Below are 27,500 nucleotides of genomic sequence, written 5' to 3'. Positions count from 1 at the left end.
AAGCATGATTGCATATAATATCCAATATATCTTGTTTGGGTTGAACAAGAATAAAAGTAAATAAATAATAATTAAGCAACAAACAGTTAAATTAAAAATACAGGGTCAAATAATAAAATTCTTGCTCTAGAAAAGACAACATGACTCCATTTCCATTTGATGAAAACCACTTTTCTTTGTTTGTTGCTGACCATCTACTAGTTGGCCGGTTGTGTACAAATCCCAAGAGTGATAGGAGCCTTCTATGATGTCGGAAAGTAACGCAATGTTCAACAAACGAGATTGGAGATGCGCCGCTGTACAACTCATGCTCTCTACCAATCCAAGTTATGACAACAAGACCATTGCCAGAACCCTCAAAATGCGTCACTGGATTACCGTGAATAACAAGGATGATGAAAACAAAGTTTTCGGCCATGGTTATGGTCTTTGGTGTGGTTTCAAGTGAGGGCCACATCATGCCACCTCACATCTTCAAAGTAAACTTGAAAGCCAACACCAAAGTGTACCTGGATGTGCTGAAGAGTGCGATAATTCTCTGGTGCAATAAGGTGGCAGCATGACTTGGCACCGACCCAAAAATTCAAAGACTTTGCTTCAGAAAAAGTGCAACAACTTTGTACTCTTCTTTCACTGCCCCCCCCCCCTTCTCTCCCGACCTGAACCTGCTGGACTACTTTGTTTGGTCATACATCAGAAATATCACCAACATGACCTCCCACAACATCAATGCCAGCCTGATCGGCGCCATCCGCCAAGTATTTGCCAAGTATTCGTCGCGCTTCCACCAGTGCTTGCAGAAAAGCCATGCTCCCAGTTACGGACCCATATCAAAACAGTGATTGAGGCTGAAGTTGGCTACATTGAATAGATGTCAGCTCTACTACATAATCAAGTTACCTGAATAAAGTTTTTCAATAAAAGTTGTAAAATAAAGCTGTAGTGTTGCTTTCTTTAGCGCAACACTTTTATCGTTTCACCGTGTATAGTGTAATGTAAATATTGCGATTATAAACTCTCACTTCAAATTTTAGTAAGAAAAACATATAAAGTTAAGATTTCCAAATAAGGGGAGATAACTCAGTGATAAGATGAAGCAATATAATGGGATTTCTAACAAATGCATTTCAGATAAAAACAAAATACTTAGATGACATGTCCAAATTAATATAAATTCCCAAAATTACAAAAAATAATCCAGTGGAAGAATTTTATTTTTGTTTGTAATTAAAAATAAAAATAAAGTTTATTGAATTATCAAGTTTTATTGTATGTTTTAATGTGGAACAATTCTTTATGCAACAAACTCTGTATGACAAACTGAGTTATCTCCCTTGCTTTACTTGTTTACATTAAACCCCATCATTTTTAAAAGGAAAAAATATCTATGATTTTCTGTCAAAACTAGATGTAGCACATCTTCTACTGGATATTTTTACGTAACTTTTAAAATTTATACTAATTCTGACATGACATGTAAATAGTTAATGGTGTTTTTACCTGAAACGCATATGTTTGAAAACCTGTCTTTCTGATAAGATGTAGCGTTTCAAAAAATAGTTCAAGGGAGGTAATTCATTTTGGCAAAAATATATTTGGATATGAAAAACACATAAACTAAAGATTTCCAAATAAGGGGGAAATAAATCAATGATAAGATTTATTGGTAATGGTTAGACCTAGAAAGTAAATGGCTGCTGAGTTCTTAGAGTGCATCCAACAAATCTTGCAAATAATGTTTATGACAATAATTGTATGCAGACTAAAGAAATAACATAATTCCAACACGTCATTAAGCTGGCAATTTTCAAAATGATTTGAAGGATTGCCAAATGTCTGTTAATAGCCAATTGCTAGAGGTGCTAAAGGTGTGAGATCTGTAATTGACCATGCAAATTGAACCAGAGATGTAAATGTTCAAAAGATGGATTTCATCATTCAATATGAAAAAAAACTCTTTTCTTTTAACGAAACAAACTTTCCTTACAAACAATTGTTTTTATGTGTGGATTTTTTTCAGTGTCAGTTTTTACATAAAACTTTAACTTGGCAGCCATTTTCTTTCTAAGGAATTGTGACTACACATTACTGATTTATATTTTCAAAAATTAGAAGACGTACACAGCGTTGCCCAGTATTAAACATAACGTTAAATTCCGTTTAGAAAAATGAAGTAGAAAAAAAAAATGGAAAAAACAGAGACATAGGCATGCAAATATTGTTTTCACTTAAGAGTTCACTTTTTGTTCAAATCTCGTAAAACAGTTAACAGATAAAAATCCGATGAGCCCCACGCACAAATTTTTCAATTTTTACCCCTTAGCAGTCTTTTTCCCCCAGATGAAAATCGTTTTCCACGTGTCTGAATACCCTAAAAAATACCCCAAAATTCGTTGAGACACATCCTCACATACACATTCTCAATTTATATATATATATATATATATATATATATATATATACACACACACACACACACAGATGTACATATAACTTTGTCATAATACAAAACTTATATAGTGCTTTAAAAATAATACATGTAAAAACCCTTGTTGTTTGTTTGGCTAGGGTTTTTCTGTGAATTATTTTTAAAGCACTATATATATATATATGTATACATATACACACACACACACACACATGTATCTATCTATATATATATATATAAAATATATTTTAGTCATCGACATACAGTCCTGTTTCGTTGTATCACAACTCATCAGTGCTGCTAGACTAACACCTATGCCAAGCCGAGAATCGAACCTAGAACCGTCGTAATGACAGTCAGCAGTTCTACCCCCTGACCATGGAAGCGGTGCCCGCAACTAATCTGTCCGAATGTCTATTTAAATAAACATCCATCCGCCACTCATAAAGTGCTCAAACGTTTGTTTGTAAACAAACCGCAAGCTTCGCATTTTTTCAGCCAAATTAAGTAGCGAGTGAGATTATTTACGATAGTGCTCCACCCAAAGAGGGGGGGCTTTATAAAATATATATATATATATATCTTAGGTAAAAATGCACTTCCATATAAATAATTGAATTCATTCAAAAAGTATCGCAAAACAAATAAATAACATGTATGTAAATCATGATATATCCAGCAGTCATGTGAGATACCCCAGTGGTAGAAGTTTAGGTTTCTTTCCAAATCTTTCTAAATTCAGCCACTCTGACGAGTCATAGATGATGAAACACATGTTAGTGGATAATTATATTTTAAACAATATATATATATATATATATATATATATATATATATATAGAGAGAGAGAGAGAGAGAGAGAGAGAGAGAGAGAGAGAGAGAGAGAGATAGATAGATATGACTTGTTTGTAGTATTCCGAATTTTACTGGGTTTATATAATTCAATAATCGTTCATATACCAACAAATTTTAAGCCAAAAGGAGATGACTTAAATTATAAGCTACAAAATTATCATATTTCATAATTGAGCATTCATATACTGTTTTAACAAAAACCAAGACTTCAAAAAAAGAATTGATAGCGATGAAATACACTTTTTGTTGGTATCAATTCTTTTTTTGAAGTCTTGGTTTTTGTTAATACAGTATATATATATATATATATATATATATTATGTCAGCCCCTTTAAGAAACTTGTTTCTTATCATTGAATTAAGTTGATCAATTTAGTTGAATTAAGTTGATCAATTTAGTTGAATTAAGTTGATCAATTTAGCTCTTATGCATAGATCATCGTACAATGATTAGATCGCTGTGACTGACGTAAAGAACATTTAAAAGTAAAATGTTTAAATTCAACGTTATTTCTTGCGAATCTGTCGACTGGTGTTAATCGTGACACCCTGCACTGAAGATTCCTGAAAGGATGAAACACTAGTATCTGTAGGTATTTAATTATTATAGTAATATATATATATATATATATATATATAGGTAAAATGTCTCTCGAAATCTTTGTCTAGATTTTTTTCTCACCTGGATGCTGTTCAAATGATAACCCCAGATGCCCCCGAAATATCCGATGTTACAAAAGATTCCAGACTTCCACTTCTGTTGCTGAAAATCCGTTGTTCCATGAGACTTTTCCATGTGTACTTTTGTTCGATGCAAGGTGCCCGGAAAATTAACCTGGAGTTGGTGTTCTTAGCACTTGCATTGCTGAGATGAACAATAAAATCAGTGGCTGGAAGAGAGATAATAAATAAATAAATAAATAAATATGTGTGTGTGTGTGTGTGTGTGTGTGTGTGTGTGTGTGTGTGTGTGTGTGTGTGTGTGTGTGTGTGTGTGTGTGTGTGTGTGTGTGTCTGTGTCTGTGTGTGTGTGCGTGTGTGTGTGGATTAAAGATATAGAGATAATAAATAAATAAATAAATAAATATGTGTGTGTGTGTGTGTGTGTGTGTGTGTGTGTGTGTGTGTGTGTGTGTCTGTGTGTCTGTGTGTGTGTGCGTGTGTGTGTGTGTGTGTGTGTGTGGATTAAAGATATAGAGATAATAAATAAATAAATAAATAAATAAATATGTGTGTGGGGGGGGGATTAAAGATGGCGCTATTTCTTTATGTAAATACTTTTCTTTAAAAAATAATATAACTAAAATAGCGTTTAATAATGTAAGAAAAAACCTCTTCATTAATAAATAAATGTTGTTATTGGAATCTGATTTCTACTGTTTCTTTTATACATACTCTGAAATAAAAAATTAATATCTATTGAGCTAAACCTTGAAAGCTTAACTACAATTAAAATTATTTAACAATAAATATTCAATTTGAATTTATAGTTTAGATTAGATGGTTTGTATTATTTCTTATTAAAGGCTACAAATTATCTCTTCTTTTTTCTTCTCTATAAAACAGAGAAGATTTTTCCCTTATAGAAAAAAACGTTATAGGAATACAAACACAGACACCATATATAAATTCACTATGGTTACACTACATGCCAATATTTTTTTTGCATGATTTCTGAATATTAACAGTCAATTTTATTCATTATTGTAAATTCCTATAATATTTCCAAGGAGAGTCACTCTCACAAACAAGTCATATTTACAGATGGTAGCAGGATATTTACTCATCATTATTTTCTACTTTTACTCTCCTTGACGAGACAGGGAACTTTGATACATTTGCCACATTTTTCACAACCACATCCTCCGTGTTTACTTTCTTATGCAAGACATTTATTATCCATTCATTACAGCTATTCTACATGAAAACGAATCCCTCTCTTCAAAATCCTGTATTAAGTTCTGGTCAATTTGATTGGATGTTCACATACTTTTATTGGAATTTCAAAAAAAAATTTTTTAAAGCCTATCAAGAACTAAACAACATAATAATAATATATATATATGTTTCCTTCTGCTTTGATAAAGGAATCGGATATCATAACAGAAAATTCTTTTGCATCTTTTTTTCCTTATCATCATCGTCATTGTCGCCGTCTTCATTTGTTGGAATTTTGCACAAATTTATTAAAAGAAAAAACATAAACATGACAACAATTAACATAAAATTTTATCTCACAATATTTCCACGTTTCAAACATTACCAAAAAAACATTGCATTTCATACACCAAAAGTTATTACATATATGGTGCATATTATATATTGTTTATATTTATTTGTGTGCTTATCAGTCAACAAATGGCTACTTATGCAGAATACGGACCATTCTAAAATAATAATGTTATTATTTAGGAACACATTCTTAACATGGGAGGTCAGAGCTTTTTGTAACTATTCCATACTTTCAACTAATATTTTAATAGACAAACAATAAGTTAAATTTTACTTGAACATTATATCTGAAAAATACCACGGTCTGAATTCTGCATAAGTACAAAAACCACCTCAAAGTAGAAGTAACAGCTTCAAACCAACAGTGCTCACCCCTGCCATGAAATGACAGTAACCACCTTAAAAGAGCAATGACCATCATGGATGACAGTGCCTACCACTGGATGACAGTTACTGATAACTGAAAATAGACAATTTACTTGCTACTGCCTACCACTGTCATGAAGTGACAGTAACCACTTGAGATCATCAATTACAGCTATTAACCTAATCACCATCATAACTGCCAGTGGATGAGAGTGTCCACCACTAGATGACAGTGCGTGACAAATGAAGACAGCCATTTTCATTTCAAAGACACTGGTTCTGATCAGCAATGACTGATAGTTGTGGAGGAAGCCCATACCCACCAGTAAATGCAAGTAATTACCTCAAAATGCCACTAAACGCCAGTGGCCACCAGTGCCTGCTTTTGAAAACAAATAATTTTTTTTCAGAGCAGTCTAATGGAGGCTGATGATTGTCATAGATACTAGTGACAAGCAGTGAATACCGGGAACCAATAAGTTGTAAAGGCAGCCATTATTAACCATCTCAAAACAACATTAAATGCACGTGACTATCAGTGCCTGCCACAGGCATTCAGTGACAACCAGTGGATATCAGTGCCCGACAGTTGAAGACAGACAATTTCAGTTCAGAGTGATTCAATCGAGGCCAATACTGATCACACAACCGGAAATGCCAGTGCTTCTGCTAGTTTCTGCTATCAGACAATGCCCAACAGTGGAAGCCAGATGATTTCAGTTTGGCCACTTCATATCTAAAATATTTTATTTTAGCAAAAATTCTACAAAAAAAGACCAATTAACGTTAAATTTTTAATTATTAAGAAAACTGGAAACCATTACGTAAACATTTTTTAATTTAACCAAAAAAATGGAGAAATCACCTACCCGTTTAGATAAATATGAATAAATTATATGAAACAAGCTGACACTGTGTAAGAGACTTACGGTGTTTTCTCTGCACTTCGATGCCTTGGATGTGCGTTAAAAATAATGGTGCCTCAACAACAGCAAGCAATCCATCAAACGTTTTTTCTGTCTGTAGTAGGATGTCCGTAAAAAGGAGCAACTGCAGCTGAAAATTAAAAAACTGAATCAGTCTAGACAATCATTCAGTTAACATTTTTAGGAAATTTCTTGAATTAACACAAAATTAATATGCCATAAAACAAAACAATCGAACCAAATATCATAAATAGTTAAAGATATAAAGAACTTGAAGTATACAAATTTTTAGTAAAATTACAAGATTCGACATTAAATAATCCGAAAAGTGTTGATATGTCATAAACCAAAACAACCAAACGAAATACCATAAATAAATATTCAAAGATATAACTCCCCCCCCATACCTTTGAACCCCTGAAGGAGCATAGGTCATCCACAACTTTTACAGATGCTTTTGTAGTGAAGAGTTCTTTTTTCGGGGTGAGGGTGCTGGCCCCAAGCCCAACCTTCCCAGAAGGTACATACAGCACCTAGCCTTCCTAAATGGTCACCCATCTGGTACTGGCCAGGCTCAATGCTGCTTAACTTCGGTGATCTGGTGAGAACCAGTGTGTCAACGTGATTGTGCCGTACATAAAAATATAACTCGAAGCATACAAACTTTTACCAAAATGACAGGATTTAATATTAAAAAAACTCGAAAAGGAGTTTGTCATAAAACAAAAGCAAAACAAATGATACTTTGTCATCCGAATCATAGACCATAACTGCATGGCTGCTATCCCTTCAATAAGAATGCGCTTGATTGTAATACAAACCTTGTTCCAGACATCTCCATCCCATTTAAACATTTCTCCAGAATAAATAAGGTGTCGATCATCCTGACACAGGTGAAAAACCTAAAAATAAATGTAAAAACAAAAGAGAAAAGAAGTTAATGCTTGAAGCATTGTGTAGTGTATAAATGAAAATTAATAGAAGGCAATACAATGCAAAGGTGTAACAGATTGATACAAATTGAAGCAAGAAACTCGTCTAGCTGAAAACACTATCAATAATTCCCTCCACTCTTTATCTGTGTCTAAACCTAAACATAGATTCCATGAACAAAGCTTCTTTCTTAGAGCTGCATGCCTGTGGAATTGTCTTCCGTTTTCCTGCTTTCCAGCTGACTACAATATGGTTGTCTTCAAGTCTAACGTAAACAAGTTCTTGATGAGCCGTTCCATATAAGTTAACAAATTTACCGAATTTAAAATAAATGCTGAATACAATTTGATTTTTTTCCGGCTTGGAGGGTTAACATTTTTATGACCTCTTCATGAAAAAAAAACGTTTTATGCATTTAAAAAATTTATGTATATCAGTGAGATAGGCTGAAACAATTGTACGCTAATAAAAATCGTTTTTGGTGAATTGATGAATATGCTTCTTATATTTGCAGAAGTGTAACGGATAGGCACAAACTGTTCATGTACATGAACTAAAGATAAACACATATCTGACGAAGGTAATTTTTCTGAAATATCATATAATATGGAATTTCCATCTGACCATGCTGACACAAGTAAGAACACTGTATAAGTATAAAATATTATAAAAACAAACAAATACAGAGTGGAACGATAAAGAAAACAACGCTACAGCTTTATTTTAAAGCTTATTAAAAAATCAATTAAGGTAACTTGATTAGTAGAGCTGACATCTATTTAATTCAATGTAGTCGCCTTCAGCCTTAATCACTGCTTCAATACAGGTCCAGAACTGGGAGCATGCCTTTTCCACAGGAAAGCTCAGCAAATACTTGGTGGATGGTAGCGATCAGGCTGGCTTTGATGTTGTGGGAGGTCATGTTGGTGATGTTATCAACATATGACTAATTTATTTTAACATTTTGAGTTACACTTAAAATGTTTGAATTACACTAAAATATTTGAGTTACACTTACATGTTTGAGTTACATGTAAATGTTTGAGTTACATGCAAACGTTTAAGTTACACTTAAACGTTTGACTTACATGTAAAACGTTTGTTACACATAAAACGTTTTAGTTACATGTAAAAATCAAAAATAATATATATTTATCTAAACTAGGTGATTGCATGTTTAATGTTGCATATTTTTGGTGCTTGTGATTAGTACACTTGCAATGGATGAAAGATGTTCAGCCAAGAGCTCCATTTCAAGCCAGGGAATTTTTTCTCTCGGCAACAGAGTCTATGCAATTTCTGAAATAGCCTTTTCCATGTTGACTGCAGTGTGTTGTTGGTTCTGTGCAGTTCTAGGAGGTTTACCTTCCCAGGCTTTGTCTTCTCTCTTTGAGGAGTTAGTTTATTGCTAATTGCTTGAGGTGTCCAAACTGGAGAATGCTGACAGGGCTGCTAGGCAATTTTTTGCAGATCAGAGTGCCTCTCCTTAGGGGCGCTGGCTCTTTGTTTCCATTTTCCAACCCTAGTCTCACATTTTCTCAGTGTGGTAAAGAAATAAATACCCAACCAAGAGAAGAGGAACACAGAAGAAATTGAAAATATTTCGGATTTGGAGTCTGGCAACTCAGAATTTTATTTCTCTTTGGAAATAAAGTAATGTCTCTTTAAGCAGGGATTCATATTGAGAGCAATCTACTTGAGTTGTCTGAAAATAGGCCTTTTTGAGTGGACACTGGCATGCCATTATCTCTAGCGGTTATCTCGATTAGTTAGTCTTTGTGTGTTTAAATGGAAATGACTGAGAAAGACTGGAGTCTAAGATTTTAGGTCAAAAGTATATTAGTGATGGGACGATTCCAAAATGTTTTTCCATTCTGATACAATTACCGATTCTGGACTAAATTCCAGATTCCGATTCTTTTTACATTTCTAAATATTTAATTAGGTATTTGTTTTTTTATTTTATTTTACTTTCATTTTTATTTTTTTGAATTACTATAAAACCTCCATGTTATATCTGCAAATATTTTTGCAAACATAAAAAATACACGTGGTGGTGGTGGGGGGGGGGGGTATATTACATGATTAGATCTTTTTAAATATTTTTTCAAATCTTTTTGGTGTAATTGATTGAAAATAGTGAAACAACTAAAAACTTTCTTTTCTTTTCAAACAAAGGCGATATGTGCTTGTGATTAGCTCACAAAATGCTATATGAATGTTTTCATAAACCATTGAAAATAGTTGACAACTGGTATGAAAAAAAAAAGACGGTGTATGGACAGAAACATTAACATGTTAAAAATGAGTTTCTAAATAACATGGTTACTATTGAGGAAAACATTCTTAACCTGAGAAGAACAGAATGGAGATGTATTGTTAACTATTCTGTTCGTTCTCTCTACCAAAGAATGTTCATGTTTTATCCTAAATCATAAAGATTTTTATTGTTACTGTTAATATGACGAATATGTAGTCGATTGATTTGTTATAATGCAAAAAGAAAAAGGTACAGATAATAGAAATACCACTATTACTAATTGTTGTGTCTGTATCAATAACAACACGAACGCAGAAAGTAAAGGTAAAACAAATATATTAAGACGAAAAGATAATACATATTTACAAAGGTGCAGTTGTACTGCAGTTGGAAGAGTGCTCGGCAGAGGGCGTGTTAAAGTCTTTCATGGAGCAACCGGCACATGCGTCTTGCCTATCCGGCGTTCGAACACAGCTCCCCGGTCTTGCTGACTTGATACCTTTATCTATATCTTTTCACCCACGTATGCTAATTAGTGGGCGTCTCCACAACACTAATAATATCGAATGTGTAGATTAACACCCTCAGATAAAAATAATTTTAGAATTTAGATAAGCAGTTAAATTTCATATATAAAGTTAACATAAAAATGATCCTCATTTCTAGAATATACTAACTTTGTAAAGATGTTCACTAAATTTTTAATACTAACCCTAAGTCTGACTGGCAAGGTTGTAACTTCCCCTAAAAATGAACAGAATTTATCTCTTACAGAAAACTAATACGTTTTAGTTAACTGCTCTAAAATGCTACAATGTCTCCGAAATGAAACTCATTTTACATTAAATTAATATGTGAAGCAGATCCTTCCTCCTAAATTCTTAAATAATTGACTTTTTTTTTGTTTTTCTTCCCATCAAGTTTTTCAGAATGTTAACACGTAATCGCCTAAAAGGGTTGAATCTCATTTTAGTTTGGGAGGGGGGTAGCCTAGGGTATTAATTTACAACAAAAAAGTAGTATTTCATCTGTAAGTGGTCCTTGGTCGATGTAGGGGAAAACTTTCATACTGAGCTAATTACTATTTATTTGGATGCTGCCAGAGTGCCCCCATTTTTGGGGAGCTGCTTTTCCCCCATATTAAAAACAACTTCCATGGGAGATTTAAAAGCAATGCCATGTCTGCAAGTCATCTTTTTGATTGACTACGTTAAATTTGAACGCTTTGCACATCTGGTCACATCATGGAGTAGGGGTAAGATGTCAGGGGTTTTTTTTTTCATTTTCTTTTTCAGCCGTCACGTCACAGGTTCAAGCCTACCTGCCTACTACCACATATTTTTACACCTCCAAACACCTGGGCAACGCCGAGCATCCAGGCTATTATAAATAGATTTGATTTTTTTCCGTATAAGTTTAAAAACATGAAAAGAAATAAAACTAAAATGCCTTTAGTGTATTCTGGGCAACGACGGAAAAACAACAGCTAGCACATTGTAAAATTTGCACATGAAAAAGAGTTTAATACTTTCAGGGCACTCACATACACAGGCAGCAAAAAGAAAGTCCGCACTTGTAATTTTTTCAAAAACTGCAAATTTAAGCTAAACGTCAAAAGGTTCCTGGAAGAGTATGATATTCCGTGTTTGGATTCGCCTGCACAATCTCCAGACCTCAATCCTGTTGAAAACGTATGGCATTACATCAAGCAACAGCTACACATTGATAAAACCTCACATTTGGAAGAACTTTGGACAAAAATTAAAGAAAAGTGGGATGCCCTTTCTCCGGAGTATTGCTGCAGTCTAATTCAAGGAATTCCCAAAAGATTGCAAGTTGTCAAATTGCTACTATGCTACTAAATATCAACTAATTCATTGTGTTCCTGTTGTATTTGTGTTGCATTAATGTCCTAACGTTACATTTAAATAACAATTTTACATTGTGTGGACTTTCTTTTTGTCTCCTTAATTTGAAGTTATTTTTTAAATTGACATAAACACTAAAATATTTCAATTAAAACTCAAATATGAACAGGGAAAAATTATAGAGAAATAAAAGACGAATCAAATACATTAAATTTAGCTTAAATTTGCAGTTTTTGAGAAAATTAAAAAGCGGACTTTCTTTTTGCCGGCACTGTATATGTCCTCATGCCATACAGTTTTAAAGTTACTTACTTGAATTCCAGGAGGAAAATGCAATTTCTGTTGGATGTTCAAAATTTCTGAATCGACAGAGTGACCAGAATCCTCTGAGCAGTTTGATGACACAGACGTTCGACCTGGTTTTGTCTGTACTAACTTGGAATTCTGGGATTTCACAGATGCTCGTAAACAGCGAATTGATGACAATGAAGGCTGTTCTCGCCGAAGTGATACCTTGCTTTGTATTTTATGTTGAAAGTAGATATCATTATTTGCCGGAGTTGCTTGATCAGGACGGGCTATACTCGATTCTTGAGGAGGGTTTTCAGTGGGGTTGCCATCAAGAACAAGAGAAGAGCATGCAGAGCCGCTTGAGGCAGACATGCTAAGCGATGTCTGTGATGAAGAAGAGGAGCGTGATGATGATAAACCCAATGCTCTCATGCAAGTATAATTGTTGATGTGGCTGACACACAACTGCAAACCTGCATAAAATAAAACATCAAGTGTTATTGATACGTCGTAATCATTAACAATGAAAGAGTCACCTACAACCCAAGATCAAAATACAAAAATCCGGATTTATTAGGCATTTGTTCAGATGGTCCTTCTCTACGGTTGCGAGACCTGGCCAATAAGAACCGTGTTTTTTGGAGAAGTTGACCGAAATGTTTTCACTAATTTAAAGCACTAGTAGGGCAGCAAGTGACAGGCAGGCAGACATTTGCCTTGTCCTAAATAATTTGCCTGCTAATGGGAGAATTATTTACTTCTTGCGAATCGATTATGTCTGCCATTTCACAATAACACCTAAAATTTTACCTTTCTATAGGGGAATCTTGTAGAGTTGGATTCGCTTATTTTCTTTCATTTCATTCAGAATATTTACTAATTTATTTTCATTTTTTTGTAGCAAAACAAAACAAAACATTTATCCTTTCATTTCTTTCATTTTTTGTTTTGCTATAAGTATTTTTTTTTTCTTATTCAATTTTCACCCCAAACAAGGCACAGTGCCACTTTGAAGTAGGAGGCTACTATTGGGGACATAATTTGCGGGGGCATTATGAAGGGAGATATTTGTTCACATTACCCTTGAACTTCTGTATATCAGTACAGTTGGGAAAGCAGTATTCCGGAAGGCAGTTCCAAGACTTGCAGTTCTGGGGAAAAAACTATTGGAGTAAAAGGCTTTCTTAGACCTAGGGATCTCTACTGTAAAGGGGTGGGATTTAGTTGCTTGTCGGGTTTGTCAGAGGTAGGCACGTCGAGGAAGTACAAGTGCTTGCACTTCATCAGAGCATTCACCATTAAAGTATTCGTAGAACAGGCAGAGGGATGCAACATTTCGCTGATGGGACAGAGGCTGAAGCTTAGATGACAGTTCAGCACCTATCAGGTCGGCGATTCTCTTTTGAACCCTGTCCAGGAGTGAGAGACAAGCAGCAGATGCACCAGCCTAAATGTGACAACAAGTATTTAATTACAACTAGAATGTGGCAAAAGGTACCAAAGCTTAAGAACAAAAAAACTATGAAACATGAAAAGTTATAATTAAGGCAACCCAAAATTGCATTTATTAATCAGGTTGAGTAATTTGACAAAGTAATTATATATAAAAAATTCATAAATCAATCAAGATATTTAAATTTCACGTCATCAGAACATTCAATGAGCATTAATTGCAAGTTTTAGGTTGCCCTAATTATAATAAAAAATGAACAACATGAAACTTTACTAAAACTAAATGAAATGAACAATATTTATTTTTTAAATTTTTGCTATGAAAGTTTGCCCCCCCCTCCTTGTTTCTTCCTGGCTATCCCCTTAGAACTGCAGTTTTACCTACATGGTCTCCGCCTAATTCTGCAGATCTGCCACCACGAATTTGTCTCAAATACACAAATTTAGATGTGATGCAGAATCATCTTTAAATTGTTTTGGCCACGTTGCATGCCACAACATAGAGTTCATTCCTAGGGCAATAGCAAGATTGAAGATGTCTGGAAATCTGGCTGAAGACGAGGTTACACACCATTTAAGTCGATGTTAAACTTATCTCTGCTCCACAAGTCTATGGTGTTTATTGCTGGTTCAGCAAATACCTTGGCCACTGCAAAGCATCGTGCATGGTCTGCATTCATGTGGAACGCTGTGTGTTCTAGGAAATGAGTCAAGTAAATGTCGTCAAAGTCGTGAATGTCATTAAGAATGAAATGTCTGATTCCATTAATCATGTTTTTATCAAAATATAATGCTCACATTTTTTTTTGCATCATAGTTTCATATCATATGACCATAATATCATCAGCTTACAGATGCAGTCTAGGTAAACTATAATTTTGTGATTTAGCGATTTCAGATGAATATCTTGGAACCGATGGATGAGTCGAAGATTTATGTTACTTATGAATATGAATTGCATCCTGACACAAATATCGCTAAGCCTGACGAATTCTCATGAGAATGAAATAAATATGGCTTAATTGCCATATATATTTTCATAACTTACTACCTAGCTCTACCTATGTATTGAGCACTGCTGAAGTAAATACTGAAAATATATGCATAAAATTATATCTTTGTATATTAATTTACGTGATTAAATTAAGTACCGAACCTGATTTTAAAATCGTTTAATTGCAAAAGGTCGACTTTTCATTTGGGGGTAGCAAAAACTCCTCATCTACTTTTAAATATAGATAAAATTTTCTTTTTAATTTGATCAACTTTTTTTTTTTAAGTCGGTTCTTATATATTTATGGACCTTTTTTTTAACACGGTTCTTATATATTTATGGACCTTTTTTTTAACACGGTTCTTATATATTTATGGACCTTTTTTTTAACACGGTTCTTATATATTTATGGACCTTTCTCTTCACATGATTGCAAAATTTTCATCTTTATCTTTCATCTGAACATTTTTTTTTTTTTACTCATGCCATTTCTATTGAGTCATTTTCTTCTAAGGTATTTTTTACATAAATTTGTTATTAGGATCTTAAGATTTTAGTTTTACTGGTAATTTACAAACATTACAAAAATTTGTTATTTTATAATTAATACCAGCAACAGAAAATTAAGTATAAAAAAATTAACAGAATCGTTTATGGAATCAGAAATATGACTCAAATTCTTCTGATCTGATACAGATTTTTCTCATTCTTAATTTTGTTTAATCATCATGACATACACACACACACACACAATATATATATATATATATATATATATATATATATATATATATATATATATATATATATATATATATGAAAACAGTAAGAGTGGAAAATGGAGTCACAGTTTTGTGAATTCATTTTCCATTCTTATTGTTTTCCTATATATATGAAATTTGTTGAGCTTTATATTATCCGATCTCTTCTTATAGAATTGAACTTACTCTCTTCTTCTAACTCACTAAGCTTTATATATATATATATTATATATATATATATATTATATATATATATAAATCATAAGTATATATATATAAAGCATAAGTTACATAAGAACTTTATTACATAATCAACTCAATAAGAGTTACAGAAAGGGGAACAAGGAAGAAACCTCTTTAGGCCAGGGCATTTAGGATTTATATATATATATATATATATATATATCATGTTTATTTTAGAAATATTGTTAATTTCAATGTATACTGTTTTCATTTAACGGGTTGAAACTGTTAGGATAAAAACAGAATTCCCATTAAATCCGAGTAACACTCAATGGAACTACTTTTTTTTACGAAACGGCTGTAATGAAGAAATCCACGATGAAATAAACGAGGAGTTTTTGAATTTCAACAAATCTTGTACTATATATATATATATATATATATATATATATATATATATATGTATATATATATATATATATATATATATATATATATATATATATATATATTGCACCTTGATCCAGAATTTTTTAAAAAATTATCTTTATATTTTTATATAATAAGAGAGAGGGAGAAGTAAGTGTGTGTGTGTTTGTTGTATACATGAACAAACAGATTACTCAAAAATCACTCCATTCACATTAAATGATAATTATTCTTTATATCATATATATTTCTAACTGAGTTCTACTTAGACGCAGTCTAATTGTAACTTTTTTGTTTATTTGGAAAGTTTTTCTGGAAATACTGATGCTGACTAAATCAAATGATGTTGTCTAAGTTTAAAGGGAGATAAAGGGAAGCAACTCTTAATTTGAATTAATTCCCTTTACTTTTAAGTTTATTTAGTAAAGAAACTCGTTAATATGTCAGGAAAATCTCACCTTCGACAATCTGTTTAAGGTTGGAATAGTCAGAAGCGTTTCGATCTGTGTTGGCAAAGATTTCCCTCAAGATTTGGTACATTTCTTTGATGTGCTGAAATTGGAAAATAAACTTTATTTTAATATGGAGAGATACGAAGAGGTAGATATACACATATAGGAAGTATTTTGTTTGTTTGTTTTATGGCATATCAACCCTTTTTGGATTATTTATTTATTCATGAATTATTATTTAAAAAAAAAATTTTTTAAGATACCGAATCCAGAAAGTTTTTATGTTCCAAGTTCTTTATATTTTCAAATATTTATTCAGGTATTCGGTTCGGTTCGGTTTAGTTTTACAGTATATCAACTCTTTTCGGGTTTTTAATGTCGAATTAATTAATCTTGGTAGGTTTTATGCTTCAAGTTTTTTATATCGCCAAATGGAGTCTAATTTGGTTGTTTCAAGAGGGAAATTGTTTTCTTTGCTTTGTTATTTTGTTTGTATGACTGAGTTTTGCAAAAGAAAAAAACAATAACATCAGGAAGCCAGTATCTTTAGACAGCCTGATCTATTAGTACCAGAAGAGAGCAAATTAGATCACTAGATAAATATTGAGAAATAATCCAGCTTCTACTCCTCCTCCTCCTCCTCCTCCTCCTCCTTATCAAGATCATCATCATTGTCAGTTTAATGTGTTTTAAATATCGGTATGTATTCGAAGGATTTTAGATAATGATGTTCAAGTTAACCTATTTCCGGTCAGATCTTTATTTACCCATCTTCATAGTTTTGGTTTCAGACCTACAAGTTATAATATCATTTCCACTTTAGACAGACAGATACAAAATCTCCATGAATAGATTCATCATCATCATCATCATTAGTTTAACATCATTTTTGCACGCTGCCATGAAATTGATTTTCAAACCGATCTTTAACCAGCTCTTTACTTTACGTCCATTTTTATCATTTCCTCCCATGTTTGTATTATCCTTCCCCTGTCAACTGATCCTGTCACCTAAACAGCTATTGACCCAAGAATTCGAATCGATTTTTTCATCATTTGTAGTTTAACGTGTTTTAGATGCTTCGATGAGACAGTAAAATCTTTGATGAATTATACTGTTCAAAAATCAGCTTATTCCATAAAATATGGAGATGCATCAACCTGACCCACAAAGAAGACTAAAATTACACATTGCTTCAGTCGTAAATAGACATTGTGACGACTTCAGACTATCCTCATTGACGGCCAACAACTTTAAGGTCCTGATTTTTATTCAAGGCTTAGTGTCGACCAAGGACGCTGAACTCAGATGCCAGGCACTAAACAGATTGGAAAAGGAATTAAACATAAATCTTCAACAATTGAGGAATGAAAACTCCAATAGAAGAAGCAGGTGTAGCACACATTAGAAAGATACGAAGAAACAAAAAATTTTACTCTCAAAACAGTTCAAGCAAAAGCCAAACATGACCCTCGGGAAAAACCCCAAAACAAACCTGAGTTACCCGTTACCCAGGCCAAGGATGTGAAAAACTCCACTGTCACAAGAATTATTCATACCAGTCCCAGAAATGTGATCGATGTAGACACAATGGATACAAAGCCATACATTACGGATCAAAAGAACCCAGCAGAAGCCAAAAGCGACAATTTTATAAGAGAAACAAAGGAAAAACTGCAGATTGATGAAAAAGTAGGAGAGGTTTTCTCAACATGTGACCAGGTATTATTCTATAGGGGGAGAGTAGTTGTTCCAGCAACCATCCAAAAGAAAATAGTAAGGATTTTCACACAGGACACCCTGGCGCCACCAGAATGAAAAGTTTAATGCGTTTATACGTGTACTAGAAAAACATGGACAACGATATTGAAGAAAAGGCGAAAGCATGCAGAGGACGTGCACTTACTGCTAAAGTGTCATCGATTCAATTTAGCCCATCTACCCACGGTCATGGATACATATGGACTATGCAGGACTACTTGATAGTCAGTACTACCTCATAGTAGTGGACAACTTCTCTAAATGGCCTGAAGTCTACTAACTTCACTATAAAAACTCATCAGGAGTTATTCTCACAGTTTGGAGTGGTCAACTGTTTAGTGTCAGATAATGGCACTCAGTTTACATCTGGGGACTTCCAAGTAGACCACATTACAACTCTAACTTACCACCCCAGGTCAAACAGGCAGGCCGAAAGATTTGCAAACACCTTAAAGAGGGGTTTAAAGCAAAGGACACTCCATCTGAAAAAACGTTGTAACAATTTCTTCAAGTGTACCGCATGAAGCATAACGAGAATACACTATCCCAGATGTTTCTGGTAAAAGTGATGTTTGCAAGAAAAATACAGCCAGTCTTTGGCAAATTATTGCCAAAACAGGTAAAACCCGCAAAGACAACTGTTCCCACGAATTATGTGTCGGGAGAGAAAATATTCTTCCAGATGCACAAAGATAATAATACTTTCTGGGAGCAAGGAACAATCAAGAACAGAATCGGTCATATGGTCTCCGTGGTTGAAGGACCAGATTCCACGCATAAGAAACACTTGAACCAGATATGCAAATGCACTTCGAATGAGTTAAGTGAAACCCCACCAGAAAAAGAGACGTTAAACCTACTGTATGACGCATTTAACCTGGAATCCCCTCAAACTAGTACTGAAATAGGTCGTTCCGGCAAAAAAAAGGAAACTGATGAACCCCTTGGAGGTCAATCTGAGAAAGAAAAATTATATTTCAGAGAAATAAATTTTTGGTTGGGGTGTTCTGGGGTAGTTGACACCCCTATATTCATGATAATATGGACCCATCTGGCACTATGTAAACCAGACATTTCGAGTGAAGAGCACAGATACAGTTTAATCGCTTGTAGTGAACACCAGGACTTTTTCACCTTAATATTGTGACCTCTAACCAGAACCACAACAATAAGCCATCGGTAGCGTCGGTTTCAAATCTGATATTAGGGAACCGTTTTAGGCCTCAATATCAAACTCAAATTAGGATATAAAAATATCCGATTTTAAAAGGTGTTTTGTAAAGCCTATCGGGAATTACAAAATTGTCTCCCTTGGATTATTTTACAAATTAGTTAGGATATAAACAAAGCCTGGTAAAATAAATTTAAATTGGATGAATTAATAAACCAGATTTTTTCAGGTGACAGGAAAAAAAGTTCACACTTATTATAGTCATTAATAACAGATCCACATTAAGTATATACCAGGTTTTCTTTTTCTTTTCTTTTTACTTTTCTTTTCTTTGGCGTCCAAAATATTAAATGGACAATTTTTTTCATTTCAATAATTTGAAATTTAAGTTTTTTAAAAACGCGATTTGCACAAATATATGTGTACGTTTTTCCACTTCTGCTTATAGAGAGATGAGATGGATCGGATGAAGAAAATTGGAACCTAAAACAGTTCCCGAGTATCAGGTTTGAAACAGACGGTATCGATGGTGTATCTAAACTTCTGAAAAAAAAATATATATATATATATATATATATATATATATATATATATATATATATATATGCAATAGTTTTGTAGGTATTAACAATAGTGTATTTAAGTAATTTAATAACAAAATAAATTACCAAAAAATTTTCTAACAGTTTTATTTAAATGAATTTGTATCAAAAAGATTTTACAGTTTGTAGAGAGAAGAGTTTCTCTCTTTCTTGTGAGCACACTATGCCTCTAATTTCCTCTCCTTCCCTCTGTCTAGTGATGCCAAATCGTCTTTTTATTGTCTTTTAAAAGAATTGATTTCTTCTTTCTTTTTATTTCTAAATAAATTTTTATTAAAATAGTTTAAGAGTTCATAGCAGGAGAAGAAGAGGTAACTTCTCTCTCTCTCTCTCTCTCTCTCTCTCTCTCTCTCTCTCTCTCTCTCTCTCTCTTCCTCTGCCTATCTCACTTTGTCCCCTCCCCTAAAAATAAAGTCAAAAAGATGATTTTACCTGTGATGGTCGTACAATAAATCCACTTATGCTGGATTTCACAGTTTTGGAAACAGATTCCTATTGGATCGAAAGTAAAAAAAACTGTTTATTAAAAAGCAATATTTTATGAAATTTCACATTTAATCTTTAAAAAATAGGTTAAGAAGCCAATTCAACCCAGATTTTTTTTTAAATAGTAATATATTTAAAAATAAAATCATTAATATATTTAAAAATAAAACCATTAATATATTAAAAAGAAGCATTAATATATCTATATATATATATATATATATATATATATATATATATATATATATATATATATATATGAGCAAACAGTTAATAAAATATGTTAAAAACACTTTGAAATGAGTTAAAAACATATTTAATCTGAAAATAAGCTCTATTTCCTATTTGGCTTTATCGAGCTTTTATATCTGGCTGAGATAATTTTATAAATATTAATTCTTTAATATTTATAATTTACTTTAATTTTACCATCTTGGATCATTTTGGTAAATTCAATTGTAATTTTCATTTTATATATATATATATATATTTACAAAGGCATCACCACATTATCAAGGCCAAGAGGCCACTCAAGGATAAAGGTTAAAGAGTGTACAGTAGAAATTGGACAATATAGTAATCATTAGGAATGGAAATTTGGTAAATTTTTTAACTTATATGGAACGGCTTATCAAGAACTTATTTACTTGAAGACAACCATATTGTAGTCAGCCGGAAAGCAGGAAAATGGAAGATAATTCCACAGGCGTGCAGTTCTAAGAAAGAAGCTTTGTTCATGGAATCTACGTTTAGGTTTAGGCACAGATAAAGAGTGGGGGTAATTATTGATATTGATTGATATTTACAAATATAAACACATACAGTATATGTCTTCATCAGTTATGAAATCAGTTTTTGTTATTTCTTTTTCTTTCTTTGTGATAGGATGTCACCAGAAAATCAAAGTCCGTGCTTAAACAATGATTTTGTTCAAAAGTTCCAATCAGGAGAATCATGTATGCCACGTGTGAAATTAATTAAATATAATTATTTTTTTCTAAATGTTTTCATTTTCTAATTACACCATGTCACGAGGAAAGAACAAGAAAAAACACTGATTAGATTGGGTAGAATTTGGATTATTTAAGAGGACGGCTCAACAAGAATTTTTAAGTTGGATATGAAGGCTACAATATTGTAATTGGCCAGGAAACAGGGCAGTGGAACACTGTTCCACAGGCAGGCAATTCTAGGAAAGAAACTTTGTTCATGAAATCTACATTTTTTGTGAAAGTTTGGCAAGGAGGGACCATAGATGAACACTTGTCATGAAAATAGTGATAGAGCAAAGAAAGACTTGCAATGTCTCCTATGTGGTAAAGAGGTTGCAGGGGAGACAAAAGAGCATCACATTAGGTTTCGAAGCCGGTTTTGAACTCTATCAAGGCAGGATAGGGCGCTCTGAGCAGCACTGGCTCAGATGTAGCAACAGTACTCCATTTTAGCACATACTTGCCTCTTATACAAGTAGAGGATTGCTGGAGCGATAGAATGATTCAACCATTTTTCCAGCAATGTTGGCAACAGATTTGATGTATGTGTTTCATTTCAGATCATGTTCTTGATGTTATTCTCTGATCTCACTTATTATGAGGTATGACTTATTATCCAGGTATGATATTGCGAAATCAAAGCTACTCAACATAGTATCCATAATTTCTTGAAAAATGGTGGGTGCTAACCTTTCGAACTTGAATAAACCCCCGTATGAATGTTAGTTCAAAGCAATTTTGAGCTATTTTCATTGACTGGAAGTTAAGATATGTGTCACTCAGATCAACTTTAGAGAAGATTTTTCGTTTAGCTTAGTTAAAACTTCTTTAGAGGTAGGAAGTGGATAATGGTAGTCTCTTAGTACTGAGTTTAAACTCATGCTGAAATCAGCACGAACATAGATTTTTTTTTTACTTCTTTTTGACAATAGGGGCTGCCCATTGACTGAATTTAATTTTTTATAGGATGTTGGTTTTTACAAATTTTTCAACCTCTTTATTTCTTCCAATGAGGTAAATGGTACATTGCTTTTTTTCTTGAATACTGGTTGCATATTATCTTTGAGTTTGAATCTGGCTGACATTTTTGTGCATTTTCTCAGACTGGCTGAGAAAACTCCAAAGAAAACTTATTTTCTATTTTCTTTTGAGAATAGGTTTTTGTATTTTTCCTTACATGTGCAATACCAGATTCTTCAATGTTCTTTTTTTTTAACGCTAATCACTCATTTGTAGAGTCAGATTTGGTTCGATGTTGTTGAGGTCATTTGAACACGACATTGTTAGTTTGAATAATTTATTGTTGTGGAACACTGAGGTATTTTAAATTCAACTTTTCAATGTGCATTCTCAAATCCTTGTCACCAGTTGTTGTGACCCTAAGAAAGGGTCATAAAAAAAGACACAAACAACCAGTTTAGGTATAAAGAATATATTGTACAAGAAAGTGAATACAAAGAAAGGTTGTTAGTATTTCTGACTGTTAAGTTAGGCAGTCTGTAGTTTCGTGTTATACCGTGCTATTACCCACAAGAGTATTAACTATCTGGGTTTTTATAATGGTTAGAAGGGTTAGGGAAGGGTCAATTATGAGTGAATGAGTGAGTCTCCATAATACAGGGTCTCCACAAAGTCTGACTGCATAATCTACACGGTGTCCACAAAGTCTGGCTACATAATGTAGCCAGACTTTGTGGACACCCTGTATATGCATGTGTGAATATCAGAAAAGATTATCATTTTAAATGCTAGTCTTTGACTTTATAAATAATCAAATGAGGAAGATACTTTGTCTTTTAAATTTTGTGTCCCACAAAAAAAAAGAAGAAATTTTCAGTTGAAATACTTTAAAGACTTTATACTCTATCAAAAATAAGTGAGAAAATTTTGTGCTTTTACAGTATAAAACTTGTATTCCAAGTAAATTTTTTTGATATACATGAAAAAACATGTATCCTCAACAAAAATTAAGAAAACTTAACAAGTAAAATTCAAATTAAAAATAAAAATCAGTTTTCATATTTTGCCAATTTATTCGTGATAAGAGTGGAGATCCTTTAAAGCAGGGGAGATAAGTCAGTTTGTCATTTAACCAAGTAATAATGAATAGCAGATTAGCAAAATACAAAAACTGATTTTTATTTTCTACTAAATAATTTCCCTAATTTTTGGTAAGGTTACTGATTTTTGTTAGATACATACTTATCGCAAAGAACTTTTACTTGGAATGCAATTTTCATCCGCGTCATATACTGTATAAACACCAATTTTCTTTTAAACAGCACAGAATGTTGCAAAAATAAACAAGCAACTTTCACTCTAAACAACAATTTGATCCAAACGTCAGATAAATGGATGAATTACTTACTTGAAGAAATTTGTTGAAGTCCACGTTCTTGTACAGTTCTTGCAGTGTCTTATTGGCTTCAGTAAGGCCTTGAGCGTATAGTTTATATGTTTGACTTAACATATGGATCTGGAAAACAATTATAATAGTAAGAAATAAGTTTATTAAGCAACCTTTCTTTTCTGCAACCTCTCTCTCACAAACATAATGTTGCTAGTCTCAGTCTTTTCTATAAATAGTATTATGGTAAGTGTTTTTCAGTGTTATCTGATCTATTCCCTGCTTCCATTTGACTCTCTGGTCTAGTGGTCCATCAATTTATTGTTTTTGATTTCTCATTGGCAACAACTGGTTGGCCTTTTCTGAAATTTGAGTGGCAATAAATCTGCCTTTCCAGTGGAAGTCTGGATGGTGTTCTTTCTCCTTAATCGAGTATGTTGTTCAGTGACAACATGGCTATGATAAACAGTAGTGGTGATGAAGAGGGCCCTTGAAATATGCCTCTCTGCATTCTTACCTCAGTCAAGTGTTGTCTCTATGTTCCTATTGTTCTTTTTTCTTTTTTTCACTACTTCACTCCAAACAAAGCACAGTGCAACTTTAATGTAAGGGGCTACTGGTTGGGACTGATTTGACAGTGATACTATGTAGGGAGTTGAGCAGCGAGATGGCTGTTCACATTACATTTGAACTTCTGCAGGTAAGTAAAACTAGGGAAGCAGGGACCCAGGAGGGAATTCCCAAGTCTATCAGTTTGGAGGAAGAAACTATTAGAATAGAAGGCTTTTCTGGTATCTAGGGATCTCTAGAGGTGGGATTTTGCAGCTTGGCATGTTGGTCAGGTGTATTTAAATCGAGGGGGTATAAGTGTCTTGAGTTCATCAGAGCACATTCCATGAAAATACTTGTAAAACAGTGTACGTTCCATAAAAATACTCGTAAAACAGCATTCATTCTATTAAAATACTTGTAAAACAGCATTCATTCCATAAAAATACTCATAAAACAGCATACATTCCATTAAAATACTCGTAAAACAGCATACATTCTATTAAAATACTCGTAAAACAGCGTACATTCCATTAAAATACTCGTAAAACAGCATACATTCCATTAAAATACTTGTAAAACAGCATACATTCCATTAAAATACTTGTAAAACAGCATACGTTCCATTAAAATACTTGTAAAACAGCGTACATTCCATAAAAATACTTGTAAAACAGCATACATTCCATTAAAATACTCGTAAAACAGCATACATTCCATTAAAATACTTGTAAAACAGCATACATTCCATTAAAATACTTGTAAAACAGCATACATTCCATTAAAATACTCGTAAAACAGCATACATTCCATTAAAATACTTGTAAAACAGCGTACATTCCATTAAAATACTCGTAAAACAGCGTACATTCCATAAAAATACTTGTAAAACAGCATACATTCCATTAAAATACTCGTAAAACAGCATACATTCCATTAAAATACTTGTAAAACAGCATACATTCCATTAAAATACTTGTAAAACAGCATACATTCCATTAAAATACTCGTAAAACAGCATACATTCCATTAAAATACTTGTAAAACAGCGTACATTCCATTAAAATACTCGTAAAACAGCGTACATTCCATAAAAATACTTGTAAAACAGGCACAGAGATGCAATATTTCAACGATAGGACAAAGGCTGAATTTTGGTTGATAGCACGGGACCTACTAGGCTGGAGACTCTTTTTTAGATCCTGTGAGAGACTAGTGACAGATGCACCAGCCCAGATGTGGCAACAACACTCCATGCATGGGTAAATAGCAGCTTTGTAGACATATACAAGTCTCCCCAGATTTCCAGTACTCTCCACTTCTGTAAGTAAATTGACTTCTAATTGGCAACAATCATTGGTTTTCACTGGAATTTGGGTAGCAAAAGCTTTCCCAAGATCTCAGTCCCTTTGCACTCATCCAATGGAGGCCTGGTTAGTGCTCTCTCTCCTCAGTTTTTCCATCTCCCACGACTGCGGTGTGGTGTCAGTTGATGCCAACGTTAAGATTACTTTTTACAATTTTGTAGTTTCAGTTTTCTTGGTTTTATGTTGTGTTCCTCCATCTTTTTATTTTACTTTTGTTGCAGTTTCTACATGACTGATTCGCATTTGTAGTTCATGTGTATTAGTTTCCGCATTTGAGGATTTTCCTCAATATTTCAGTTGTTTTTATTATTGCTATCCATTGTATCTTCTCTGGCTTCCCCCTGATTCTAATCTCTCCTATTCACTTTTTTAGAGAAATATATAAATGTGTGTGTGTGTGTATGTGTGTGTGTGTGTGTGTGAGCCAAAGGTAGGTGGACAGTAACAAAAACATTTATTTAGAGATCACGTAAGAGAGAATTGCATTAATATAACCAATATATAAACCTATTCAAACTGCTGTCCACCTACTTTTGGCTCACCCTGTATATAATATATATATATATATATATATATATATATATATATATATATATACACTTATATGTAATATACTGAGTTCGTGTAATTCAGTAAATTTTTATATACCAATGAGTTTTAAGCCAAAAAGAGTTGACTTAAGGAGTAAGCTATAAAATTATCATATTTCATAATTGAGCATTTATATACTGTGAAAGCAAAATCAAGACTTCAAAACAAGGTGTTGATGGCAACAAAAAGTGTATTTCATTTTACGTTAGAATTGTTTCCATGTCCAGTCGAACAATTTCAAACATTATATCGTTTGAAAATTTTCCAAAACCAGCATTTCTTCAGACTTTATGACTAAACACACTTTTGACAATAGAGCATTTTTGAAGAGTAAGAAAAAAAGAAAAGAGAGAGAGAGAGAGAGAGAGGGGGGGGGGTGAGGCATCTGTGACGGTAAAATGAGAATACCTTTGATTGATAAATTAATCCAACTGACTGGATGAATGGAGAATCAGCATCGGATTGGGATGTATCATCTGTTTCGGTTGAACTGCAAGATGGCGCATTGAACTGCAACTGTTTCAAGTGATATTCAGACAAGACAACCAACTGGAAAGAAGGAAAAAAAAAGATTAAAAAATGAACAAAACAAGAGACAAAAGAACAACATAGCTAACAACAACAAACACGCAACACAAAACTTTTATGATAAAATATTTAATTTTTTTATTGACATAATTTTAAACTTTTGAAACTGGAACTTTTGCTAATGAAAAATTGTTTTGTCGCTTTCATTTAATTGATTTTGTCAATCTAAGATACCTGTCGATTATTTGTGTGTTTTGATTTCATTTCAGGTGTAACATATTAACAGAAATTTTAGATAAGTTTATGATACCAATAACCTTAAGTCCAAGGATGATTTCCAGTAAAATTTTAAAGCTTGAAAATTAGCGACCATCTAAAAATGACTTTAAAGCTTGAAATTAGTTATTGACAGTTATTTGTTGTCTTCTTATTTTTATCCCTTTTTTGATGATAAGAGCATGATACCTCCGTGGATTAAATAAAACGTTCCGTTCAAAATTTCATGCAGAGGCATGAAACTTGAACTTGAAGCCACAATAAAACTCAAGATGAGAACAAAAGTCCCAAAAATCCAAATGATTCAAATTACTCAATCCTCATCTCAAAAATTCAGAAACAAGATATTTTTCTTCGTTTGACTTCTACCTTAGAACTTACTCGGCTTAGTTTGAACGAC

The 27,500-nt window shown here is 33.1% G+C and overlaps 1 protein-coding gene across 2 annotated transcripts in view; it reads right to left on the bottom strand.

The window, feature by feature from the left end:
- LOC145268783 (uncharacterized) overlaps positions 1–27,500 on the bottom strand; it is a 275,311-nt gene that overhangs the window by 4,616 nt on the left and 243,195 nt on the right. For both annotated transcript variants that reach the window (XM_080124395.1, XM_080124396.1), the window contains exons 14-21: positions 26,705–26,845; positions 23,811–23,918; positions 20,397–20,456; positions 16,437–16,530; positions 12,181–12,632; positions 7,629–7,709; positions 6,811–6,937; positions 3,966–4,173 (exon numbers count right to left, since the gene is read on the bottom strand). In XM_080124395.1, the coding sequence (XP_079980521.1) occupies positions 3,977–4,173; positions 6,811–6,937; positions 7,629–7,709; positions 12,181–12,632; positions 16,437–16,530; positions 20,397–20,456; positions 23,811–23,918; positions 26,705–26,845 (1,260 nt within the window). In that variant the 3' untranslated portion in view covers positions 3,966–3,976. The remainder of the gene's footprint in view (positions 1–3,965; positions 4,174–6,810; positions 6,938–7,628; positions 7,710–12,180; positions 12,633–16,436; positions 16,531–20,396; positions 20,457–23,810; positions 23,919–26,704; positions 26,846–27,500) is intronic.

This window comes from Euprymna scolopes, chromosome 44, assembly GCF_053919585.1.
Source record: "Euprymna scolopes isolate OS-2025 chromosome 44, ASM5391958v1, whole genome shotgun sequence".
Lineage (NCBI taxonomy): Eukaryota > Metazoa > Mollusca > Cephalopoda > Sepiida > Sepiolidae > Euprymna > Euprymna scolopes.
Note: the sequence above shows the minus strand (reverse complement) of the source record. Positions and strands in the feature narration are given on the sequence as shown.